General features: G+C 46.2%; 1 protein-coding gene across 1 annotated transcript in view; it reads left to right on the top strand.

Moving 5' to 3' along the window:
* Positions 1-12,521, top strand: part of LOC141229264 (uncharacterized) — a 72,970-nt gene that overhangs the window by 50,015 nt on the left and 10,434 nt on the right. The window contains exons 5-10 of the mRNA XM_073667450.1: positions 6,656-6,811; positions 6,941-7,117; positions 7,201-7,324; positions 7,408-7,505; positions 7,704-7,794; positions 12,107-12,264. Of these exons, the coding sequence (XP_073523551.1) occupies positions 6,656-6,811; positions 6,941-7,117; positions 7,201-7,324; positions 7,408-7,505; positions 7,704-7,794; positions 12,107-12,264 (804 nt within the window). The remainder of the gene's footprint in view (positions 1-6,655; positions 6,812-6,940; positions 7,118-7,200; positions 7,325-7,407; positions 7,506-7,703; positions 7,795-12,106; positions 12,265-12,521) is intronic.

The raw sequence follows: 12,521 nt of genomic DNA, 5'->3' as shown, positions 1-12,521 counted from the left end.
TGAGGATGGTATACTGAAGTCCTCAGTTGGGAGATTTGGAGGGCTTTGCATAACTCCCTCATCACCTTACTCATAGAGGGAATTCCCTGGTCAGTGAGTATCTCCCTTTGGTAAGCCTGTTGGGGGGAAAAAACGTGGACCAACTCACGGGATTTATTCTTTGCGGAGGAGTTTCTCAGTGGAATCACTTCAGGATAGCGTGTGGCATAGTCCAGGATAACCAATATAAATTGATGCCCACAAGCAGATTCAACCAGGGGACTGACCAAGTCCATAGCAATTCTCTCGAACGGCACTTCAATAATGGGCAATGGCACGAGGGGACTTCAAAAGTGAGAGGTGGGGTCGGTTAACTGGCACGTAGTGCAAGACCTGCAATACTTAAATATTTCCCGGTGACATCTGGGCCAATAGAACCTTTGTAAAAGATAATGCCTTACCAACACCAGATGTAGCAAGCCTCCATGATAAAGGCGGGGCCAGCACATGTGCAAAATACTGATGCAGACAGCCACTCACTAACCTACCAATTCATGGAGGGGGGTGGCTGTCTAGTATTATACATGCACACCGATGGAGTCTGCATAGGGCGCCAGTCACACAGATAAGTGTGGTGCACAGTTTCTGGCTTGCAGCTTGTTGATGACACCCATACTATTAGATCAGGCGGGCTGCCCAGCACTATATACGTGCACCCCCACAAGACATACGCCCCAATTCCCCCAGCCAACACTAAAGAGGCCTGGCCTCATCCTGCAAAAAAATGTGCAAAAAAGATGAAAAATAGTGTAGAAGATAAATACACCACATGAGGTGTTGGTCGATATTTTGGCCAAAATACAGAAGCTCGCAACCCAAACGTCAAGGGTCCTCATACTTGCGAGTCCTAACACTAAACATTAAAAATGGTGAACATTGGACATAATTTCAAAAAACATCACAGTAAGGCTGTATGCCCACTATGCGTTTTTTAAGCGTTTCCGCAGCGGCAATTCCGCTGCAGAAACGCTTAAACGCTTGGTAGAAGGTCTGTCATGTTCCCCAATGATAATCCCATGTGCTGTGCACATGCTGCGGAAATTTCCGCTGCGGATTATCATTGCGGAAAAATCCGCAGCACTACCAATTATTTTGCGGAAGCGCGGCATGTTCGCCGCCATTGACTTACATTGGAACGCATGGAATCCGCATCATTGCATCTGCAGATGCGGAATCCATGCGTTTCAATGTGCGGATGGTACCCGGGTTTGGAGAAGAGGAGACTCTCCTCCGGACCCGGGTACCATAGAACCTGTAAAAAAAAGAATAAAATAAAAAATATACATTATACTTACCTTCTGATGGCCCCCGGTGTCCTTAGCGATGCGTCTTGGCTTGCTGGCAGCTCACGATGGTCTGAAAAGGACCTGCCATGACGTCAATTAGTCATGTGAGGGGTCACGCGACCGCTGACGATGGCAGGTCCTTTAGTCTACCGCGAGCTGCCGGCAAGCCAGGACGCATCGGATAAAGACACCGGGGGCCATCAGAAGGTAAGTATATATTTATTTTTTACCATTCTTTCGGTCACACTATATAAATCCATGCCGGTTGCATGGATTTATATAGTGTGACCAAGTTGTCAAGCACTTTCCAAGTGATGTTAAAATCGCTTGGAAAGCGCTTGACAACCCGCATGCGGAAATGCTTGTGAAGAACACTTCACTTCCGTACAATCCGCATGCGTTTTTTCTGCCAAGGAGATGCAGAAACGCTCAGGAAAAAATCCAGAGCATTTCTGCATCGTGGGCACATAGCCTAAAAGATAATGCCTTACCAACACCAGGTCAGATTACCAATGCACTGCAGGATGCAGCAAGCCTCAATGATAAAGGCGGGGCCAGCACATGTGCCAAATACTGATGCAGACAGCCACTCACTAACCTACCATTTCATGGAGGGAGTGGCTGTGTAGTATTATACATGCACACCGATGGAGTCTGCATAGGGCGCCAGTCACACAGATATGTGTGATGCACATTGTCTGGCTTGCAGCCTATTGATGACGCCCATACTATTAGGCTGTGTGCCCACGATGCGTTTTTAATGCTTTTCCGCAGCGTTTTTGCATGTAGAAGGGCAGCAATGTTCCCCAATGATAATCCGCAAATTTAATTTACGGTGTGGATTATCATTGCGGAAAAAACGCAGCACTACCAATTATTTTGCGGAAGCGCTGCGTTTTCGCTGCAATTGACTTGCATTAGTACGCGCCAATTCCGAAAGACTGCATCTATACTTGCGTAATTGGCACGTTCTAATGTGCGGATGGTACCCAGTTGTGGAGGACAGGAGACTCTCATCCACACCCAGGTACCATTAAAAAAGCTGTAAAAAAAGAAGAATAAAATAAAAAATAAATATATACTTACCTTCTGGCGGCCCGCAGTGCACTCCTCCTTGCTTCCCGGCACTTAGCGATGGAATGAAGGACCTGCTCTGATGTCAGAGTCATGTGACGGGTCACACGACGCTGACGTTGGCAGGTCCTTCAGTCTACCACTGCCGGCGGCCGGGACCGAGCGAAGCAAGACAGCGCAGGCCATCGGAGGGTAAGTATAGATTTATTTTTTTACATTCTCTCAGGTCACACTATATAAATCCATGCTGGTTGCATGGATTTATATAGTGTGACCAAGTTGACAAGCACTTTCCAAGTGATGCTAAAATTGCTTGGAAAGCGCTTGTCAACCCGCATGCGGAAACGCAAGTGAAGAACGCTTCACTTCCGCATGTCCCTGGCAGGAAAAAGACATGTGCAATCCGCATGTACAATCCGCATGCATTTTTTTCTGCAAGGGAGATGCAGAAACGCTCAGGAAAAAATCCTGAGCATTTCTGCATCGTGGGCACATAGCCTTAGATCAGACGGGCTGCCAAGCACTATATACATGCAAGCACACAAGACATATGCCCCAATTCACCCAGCCAACACTAAAGAGGCCTGGTGGGGTATTTATCATGTGGTGTATTTATCTTATACACTATTTTTAATCTTTTTTGCACTGTGCACCCGCCCTATGCAGACTCCATCGGTGTGCATGTATAATACTACACAGTCACCCCCTCCATGAATTTGGTAGGTTAGTGAGTGGCTGTCTGCTTCAGTATTTTGCACATGTGCTGGCCCTGCCTTTATGATGCAGGCTTGCTGCATCCTGCAGTGCATTGGCAATCTGACCTGGTGTGGGTAAGGTATTATCTTTTACTGTGATGTTTTTTGAAATTATGTCCAGTGTTCACCAATAGAACCTTTGCACGATCCGTTCCTGCGTTTTAACCACTCCCAGATGTCCCCCCAAGACATGTGAATGGGCCATGTCCAACACCTTCCGTCTAAAGGGGCCCGGCACTATTAACTGCTCCACACTCTCCTCCCTCACTTTCTTGACCCGGTACAACAACTCCTTACTCATCATAAAATGGGGAAACCTTGTGTCAGTCCCTGACTCCTGTGCAACCCCATTTATAATAGTGACATTATTAAAGGCTTCCTTCAGAGTTAGGTCCCTATGTTGGGCTGACCCAAAATTCTCGCTGGTCACCTCTAACTCTGGAATTGCAGACTCAGGGGGCACTACCTCCTCATCCCCCACAAGGACACAAAAAGGAAACCTGTCTGACTCTGGGTGTGGTGATATCTCATTAGGGTTAATTTTTTTCTTATCTGAGCCAGCGAACTCAGAACCCTTCCTCCACAGATCCCAAAACAAGCAAAAGTCCCAGCCTATAATAATAGGGTGCAACAAGTCCTGAACGACGCCGACCTCGTGGGACTCTGTACCGTGGGCCATTTCAATGTCCACTCTGGCCCGTAGGGTAGTCTTTAGCATCACCATGAATGCGCTGAACGCCGACTTTTTTCCCCGGGATAATTTGGAGGGGGTCACCAGGCTCCCGGAGTCTAGCAGTGCCGTTACTTCCCATCTGTTCACCTTCATGTGACATGCTTGTGGCCCCTCGCTGGGTGGACAGTTCACCCTGCAGGCCGGATAAGCATAATATGAACAACGTTGTCCTATGCTGCAGTCCATCGGCTCAAGGGTCAGGGGATGACGGGCGGCTATATGGCCTGGGCCGTGGCACCGCCAGCAAACAACATCACCTGTATGGACCTTGGGCACCACCTCCCTCGTCCATTTGGACCTTGGAAGTCCCACCACCTTTTGGGCCTGCACCCCCTGTTGGGAACTCCAGCATGTAGTGGGCTGCCTTCCCAAGGAACCTTCAACCCCCTGGTATCTCTCGATCAGTCCGACCAGTTAATCCGCATACCGGGGATCACCCTGGGCAACCCAAGGCTGTATGGGCCTCGGCAGGGAGTGCACAAACCGGTCCATCACCACCCACTCTACCATCTGCGCAGGCATTGAGGACTCTGGCTGCAGCCACTTCTGGACCAGGTGCAGCAGGTCAAACATTTGGGACAGAGGTGGTTTGTTCTGGTGATACGAACCCACTGTGCCCTGATAGTCATTGTCAACCCCAAGCGTGCGAGAATCTCACTTTTTAGCTTGCCATACTCTTTGGCATCCTGCAAAGCTAAATCATAGTACGCCTACTAGGCGTACTTCTGGGGCTCTCCAAGTCAAGTATGGCGACAATACCTCTGCCCACTGCTCTTGTGGAAATTTCTCCCTCTCGGCCACCCTTTGAAACACCATCAGGAAGGTCTCAACGTCACCCCCCCGGGGTCATTTTCTGCAAAGCCCATCATACCGCCTTCCGGACATGGGAGTCCTCAGTCGGACCTGGGGTTGGAGCGCTCATCCTGTCCTGGATGGCGGTTGCCAGAAGCTGCATCTGCTGACGTTGTTTCTGCTAGTGCTGCTGGATCTGCTGTAACTACAGCCTGTTGGTCTCCTGTTGATGCTGCTGCGACTGGACCAGGTGTTTCAGCAGGTCCTCCATTTCGTCTGGCGATGCTTGCTGGCTTGCGACAGACTTCACCCAGGGCATGCAGTCCATCCTGTAGCAGTCACACGTCTCTGCTGGTAATGCTACCCGCAAGTCTAACACTAATTGTGGAGGTTTTACTCACTTGGGTGTGACAGGAGGAAAACAGGAGGCATGTTCCTTTAAAAGTTCATGTGGGTTTATTGCTTCATAAACCCAGAAGCCAAACAGAAAAGAAAATAGCCTTTAGATCAGGCAAACAAAGTAAATGTCTTTAGCAGGTCTCTGCTCAGCCAGGCCTGTGTGGCACACAAGCTGGGGTAGCGTCCAGTGTCCTGGCTTGGTCTGAAGACAAACATACACAGGAGGCCTTCTCCCTCCAAACACACAGACCATGTGCCAAACAACAGCCTCCATTTTATAGGCTGTTAACCACACCCAGAGGTGTGGTATGTGGGGGGTAGCTGGACACGTCCATTCTCTCCTAGCTACCCGTAACCCGGCTCCCAGATGCACCAAACGATCCTCTTAGTGCTTATCTGCCCTAGAGAAACACTCCGGGTTACATCACACAGACCAGCCATCTCTGTGACACATGCCTCCCATTGACTACACAACCATTAACCAACTTAGAATACTTTGATACATATCTGGTTTTATGATTACCCCACGGCTGATGAAAGGGAATCTGTTACCCCCTGGAACTTATCTGACCTCTAATATTGGCATACAGGTGATAGAAATGTGAATCTATACATACCTTTATGCCTCATATTAGAGGTCTGTTTGCTGAGAAATGGCTTTTTATTCAGTGAAGATTCTGATGCTTGCTGGCCTTGGGGAGTGGATTCCCTTTAATAAATACTCACTTAGCCCCATTCTTCGTGCAGATACTAATAAATACAGGACCTATGAGATTTTTACCATATGATAGTTGGATAGTTAGGGGTGTATCATCCATAGCAGCAGCCCACAGGGCCACTATGGTGCCTGTTAAAAAAACACAGAATTTGAGCTTGGTTTAAGTTGGTATCCATGCAGCACATAAATGCTTGTTTACTATGGCCATAAATGAGAAAAAAACTATAAGAAGAAAAATGATCTTAAACCCTGCTGTAAATAAATAAATAAAAAGCAAAAGTGCATTTAAATAAAATAGGGTTCCTAGTAACACTGTTTTTGATCAAAAATAGCATGAAAGCTATCCCACCATGGTAAAATGAACCCATTCTGGATAGTCCTACTCTGCTTAATATTAAAAAACTTACCATGTATCAAAGCCTCAAACTTCTGTGTGTGAATCAGACATGAGAACTAACGTGATAGAAGATTACAGTCCGGGGAAGACGGGAAACATTCATATAGACGACCGGTGGAGATGTAGTCAGTGAAGAACTCTGGCTAAATATGTTTGTAGAGCCGTAGTAGAAGATGAAGATGACGTCGTCCTCCTCATGAAGTAGTTATTTCTCATGTCACGTGTAATGAATATCTCCTGCAGTATTGCTAATGCCGATTGCAGTGTCGGTAAATGAGACGAGAATTAGCTTTATGGAAGATGAGTCTTTGAGAAACGTATTCAGCTACAGACTCCAAGGAAGAAACTGCTTGTTGTCTGTGGCCTAAAATATATAGGTTTTATTACTAGATGTAAAGCAGAAAACGAAATACTGTAAAATAATAAATCTCCTCATATGTTTCCCCTTATTATCTCCAGTAATTGTATTATTACACAATATCAGATCCTCTCAGTGAAGATCTTCTATTTAAGAGAATTTTCCTTATGGACCCATCAAAGATGGATATGGATAGAGACAAGATGGCAGAGAGGATATTACACCTCACCCTAGAGATCCTCTTCCGTCTTACTGGAGAGGTGAGAGATTCTGATGACTCCACATTACATCAATTTTATCTATGGGAATAACAGATGGACAGAACTGGAGAGGTGAGGACTCTGGAAATGTCTGAAGTGAGATTTATTTATATGTCTTTCCATAACCAGGATTACATATTAGTGAAGACCTCTAGTGAGCGCTGTCAGGACCCTGTGTCTGAGGGATGGGAAAGACCCCTGAGCCCAATCACAGAGGCTCCACCTCACCCCCTGATACATGAGGATATCAATGACCAGAAGATCGTAGAACTCACCTACGAGATGATTGAGCTGCTGACTGGAGAGGTGACACTGCTTCGAATGCTGGGACTTTATACAGTAATGCTATGAAAGGATCGGGGGGATGACTGTATCATTGTATGTGTCAGGTTCCTATAAGATGTCAGGATGTCACTGTCTATTTCTCCATGGAGGAGTGGGAGTATTTAGAAGGACACAAAGATTTGTACAAAGACGTCATGATGGAGGTTCCTCAGCTCCTCACATCATCAGGTAATAGACAGGACTAAATACACACGGCCTATAATTATCTGTATGTAAAGAATAAATTCCGTCCCTGTATGTGTTTTTTCCAGAGCTATCCAGTAAGAGGACAACACCAGACAGATGTCCCCATTCTTTTCTTCCACAGGACTGTAAACAAGAAGATCCCAATGTTCCTCAGGATCATCAGGTAGATGGAGAGAAGGTATCATGAGATCTCCCCTATGATGTGTAGACGGCTGTGAAGGTCTTGTGTTCAGTCTTGTTTTATCCACCAGTATTATGTGTTTTCTATTTGTGTAATGAGAACGGTGGAGATGACAGGATTAGAGCTGATCATAGATGTGACTTCTCCATCTGTCTGTGACTTTTACAATATTTGTTTCAGGGTGAAGATCTCACCCATATTAATACTATAGAGGCATATGTGAGGGGTGATGAGTGGTGTAAAGAGGAGATTCCTACATGTGACTACCCAGGTGAGTAGTGACCACTAAATGCAGAGAAGTTACAGATTCTTCTCAGTCACCGGCTGTGGCTGCTTTATCGGTGGTGTAGTCCGGCCGTATCACAATCATATGATCACCATTTTGCCTCTAGACCACAACATTCTCTTCCACCCAAAACTGTTCAAATGATTTTGGGCATTGAAACCCTTTTCCATAGAACTTACAACCTGGAGGATCCACCTACTCACTGTGATTAGGAGACGTTACCTGCCCAGATCTGTAAACCACAAAGCCAGAAAATCACTTAAAAAATATTATGATGGGCCTGTAAGAGAAAGTGGAGGGTAATGATGCTGTTGGCTTCCTAGAACCCTGATATCTTATTGGATGAATCTACCTTTCTCCCTTCTGTTTTGCTGAATGTGCTCATATGGTCCCTACAAGACCAGGTCCAGTCTTTCTGGCCAAACTTCACTTTTATGATTGACCACATTAAATGTGCAGTGAGGCCAAGTGTGAATTTCTGTACAATAACAACAGAGTTTCCCTTTATCCTGACTTTTCAATTTCTTTTAAAACCGACTAATTTCAAACCAAATTGTGATAAACTACACAAAAAAAAACATTACACATGTGACCCGGTGTATCTTTAAGCTAAATTTAAGACTCCTCATCTCTTCACTATTATAAAAAGTTCTCTTTAAATGTCAATATTTCTTGAAACTCATCTGACAGAAAATATTGTCCCTTACGATAGTTTAGATTGCCAAGAGCCACCGAGCCCCATACTCTAATTACCCCAGAGAGGTTTCACCACTAGTTACTCACTACTTACTGATGGAGACTGTTGAGTTTGATCATTTCAGTAGATGTGTTATGGTCTATACTCACAGTTTTGACTATAGTAGTTAGTGCCCAAAATAGTCTGATTTCACCCCTTCCTGCAGCCAGTTTTGTGTTCCTATCTGGGCCCATTTTTCAAATCTGACGTGTGCCACTTTATATGGTGACTAGCTACTGAACTCGTTCTACGCCCGGGTGGTGAGCATTTTTATTGGTATATGGTCTCCCATGCTGGTATGTGTGGTATGTGCTGCCCCCCTCCTGGTATTTGTGCTGCCCCCATCCTGTCCCCACCATCTTATCCTGGTATGCATGGCACCCTCATCCCCAATCCAGGTATGCGTGGTACCCCATCCCTCATCCCCAATCGCGGTATGCGTGGCTCCCCATCCCCAATCGTGGTATGCTTGGCTCCCCTCATCCCCAATCGCGGTATGCTTGGCTCCCCTCATCCCCAATCGCGGTATGCGTGGCTCCCCTCATCCCCAATCGTGGTATGCGTGGCCCCCCTCATCCCCAATCGCGGTATGCGTGGCTCCCCTCATCCCCAATCGCGGTATGCGTGGCTCCCCTCATCCCCAATCGCGGTATGCATGGCTCCCCTCATCCCCAATCGCGGTATGCGTGGCTCCCCTCATCCCCAATCGCGGTATGCATGGCTCCCCTCATCCCCAATCGCGTTATGCGTGGCCCCCCTCATCCCCAATCGCGGTATGCGTGGCTCCCCTCACCCCCAGTCCTGGTATGCGTGGCTCCCCTCACCCCCAGTCCCGGTATGCTTGGCTCCCCTCACCCCCAATTCCCGGTATGCGTGGCTCCCCTCACCCCCATTCCCAGTATGCGTGGCTCCCCTCACCCCCAATCCCAGTATGCGTGGCTCCCCTCACCCCCAATCCTGGTATACGTGGTACCCCTCACTCCACAATCCTGGTATATGCATGGTCCCCTCACCCCACAATCCTGGTATATGCATGGTCCCCTCACCCCACAATCCTGGTATATGCATGGTCCCCTCACCCCACAATCCTGATATGTGTGGCCCCCTCATCCCTTCCACACTGTACACACAAACAAAAAAAATAAACAGTTATACTCACCTTTCTTCTCTGTACTCCAGCGCTGCAGCGTCCTGTTCTGCCGTAGGCCGGGGGAGGAGAGTGGCGTCATTTTGCTGAAGACACACTGTAAATGTGTCTTCAGTAAAATGGCGAAGGATAGCGCTATGTGCACGCGCCGATCCGACGCCTCACTCCGCCCCCTGTCTCCGGCCAGATTAGAGGCGCCACGGCAACGCTCCTCCTGGTCAGGTAAGTATGCAAGTATGGCGCTGGAGATCGCGGTATGCGTTCAGTGTCTACACATACCGCGATCTCCGGCGCCATACACCTCCTCTTACCTGTAACGGCTGGATGCCTGCTTCTGTCTGGAGCCAGACTGCGCGTCACACATGCGCAGTCTATCGAGGCTTCGGACAGAGGGACTCTTAGCCGATTATATTATAGATAACTTTTGAATTCTTCACAAAGGATTATAGGAAACAAATGGACCTTACAAATAATATTCTAACTTCTCTTGAATCCGACAATCCCCTATATATGGTTGTACACTACTGTCTGGGCACATGGCAGGTTAAAAAGGGAAGGAGCGGCATTTAGCTATTTGAATGCAGATTTTGCTGGGATAGTGTGAAGACACAATGTATTGGGGACACTGTTCGTTGTCACCTGGCAGCTCAAAAGATGGCTACCACAAACAGGCTTGGCGCTATCTACTCCATTTTCCAGATCACAGGGTTTGCCTTGCTCATCATCCTTTAACCCCTCTTCATGTATTTGGACTTAGACAGAGACCCCCTAAGCTTGGGCCACAGTGTTACCTAATGTTCTGTGGTGTGAGATGGCAAGAAGAATAGTCAGATAGCCGGGTCAGAACATGGAGGTCAGAGAAAAGCCGTTAGCTGAGCACATAGGACTGAACCAGAGGAGAACAAGGCTGTATCTGGCAGCTTCCGGCAATATGCTTCCAGCTTTAGCAGGGTGCGGTGCTTTCCAGTTGGCTGAAGCAGGGAGCAGATTACTCCAGCTGGACAGCACACACACCCACACTGCCAGACTGGATGGTACTACAGGTCCCAGCAATCCTAATCTTAGTGGCTGGACAGAGCCTGCGCTGCCCAGAGCTTCTGGTTCTATTGTCTCCTCCATCACCAATGCCGCCTGCAGGATGAATAAGGAGGTGAGAGAAGCAGACGTCGCAGGAGCAGATCCCAGAGGAGATGGGACACACCATTTACAGAAGCCCTAATGTGACCAAATTGCAGAAAACCAGAGCAGTAGAAATCCCCATAAAGTGACTCCATTTTGGAAATTATAACCCTCAGTGAATTATTCTATAGCAGTAGTGACTATTTTGACTCCACAGTCACTTTCTGGAAATTAGCACACAGTGGATGTTGGAGAGTGAAAATTACAAATATATAATTTCATTACCCAACACATAGTGCCCAGATTGTGCTCCAGGAGACACACACCGTAAATTAAGTGGGTTCTTCTCACTATAGTAATGCCAAATACATGGATGCTAAATGTGGTTTGGGCACACTGCAAGGCTCAGAAGCGAGGGGGAGATCTGACTTTGGGAGAGTGGATATTGCTGGATTGGTTTATGGAAGCCATGTTGCTTTTCAAAAGCCTTTGAACCACTAATGATGTGGAAACTTCTGTTTTTCCACTGACAGATGATGGACCTGAGTGGGGACTTGGTTTTTGTGAGATAAGTAGAAGTTTTTATTGATATTATTTTTGCCTACATAACATTGCTTGGTGGCTTTTTATTCCATATTTGGAGGCAGAATGAACAAACAGTTGAACACTACGATCCACTGGTTCATCCTATGAGGTTTTCTATTAGGCTGTGAACTGTTATTGTCTTGGTGAATAATGATGGCTAACATAAGGCAAAATTTAAAAAAAATCACAGAAAAAGATACAGCCTTACCAACACAAATCATATAAGAAATGCACTAGCAGGATGCCGCAGACCCCCATGATAAAGGTGGGGGCAGCGCAGGTGCAAAATACTGATGGAGCAACCACTCACAATCATACCAATTCATGGAGAGGATGGTTGCCTAGTATTAAAGATGCACACAGATGAAGCTTGAATAGGACGCCAGTCACACAGGTAGGTTTGATGCACAGTGTCTGACTTAGGATACTGATGATGTCCATACTATTACATCAGGAAGGCTGCCCAGCACTATATAAGTGCACTACACATGGACAGACACCCCAGTACACCCAACCAACACTAAAATGCTAATGCATTTGTTATCTGATTTGGTGTTGGTAAGGCTGATTTTTTCTGTGATGTTTTCTTGGTAGATAATGATACTTTTACGTAAAGTACATTTTTACGGAGAGTTTAAGTAGAAATATTCAACATTATAAATTTTAAGGATATGTTATTCATAAATAATAATTGGTTTTATTCTTGGCAGATGACTGTACCAGGAGATCAGAGGAACAGCTGACATCTTCAATTTTTAAATCAGATGATTTTGAGATCACACAAGATACAATTGAAGTGAATGCCATTACTCCAGATATACCATCATCCCTTCACAGCAAAGATCTGTCATCTGATCATTTGAAACAGGTCCTGTCTTCTGATTCATTACCGACTACTAAGGAAAATCAAAGTCACAAAATAAGCATTAAAAAACAAATTGCTCCTAAAGCAAAGAAATCATTTTCATGTTCAGAATATGGAAATAGTTTTTCCCTCGAAAAGTCTTTTCTTAAACATCAAAACATTCACACAGCAGAGAATAGATTTTTTTTATTTCAAGTGTGGGAATTTTTTTTAACCAGAAATCAAATTTTGTTAATCACCAGAGAAGTCACACACAGAAG

The sequence above is a fragment of the Phyllobates terribilis genome, unplaced genomic scaffold (assembly GCF_046119375.1).
Source record: "Phyllobates terribilis strain yellow unplaced genomic scaffold, ASM4611937v1 Scaffold_470__1_contigs__length_1423970, whole genome shotgun sequence".
Classification (NCBI taxonomy): domain Eukaryota; kingdom Metazoa; phylum Chordata; class Amphibia; order Anura; family Dendrobatidae; genus Phyllobates; species Phyllobates terribilis.
This window is presented reverse-complemented; position numbering and strand designations above follow the sequence as displayed.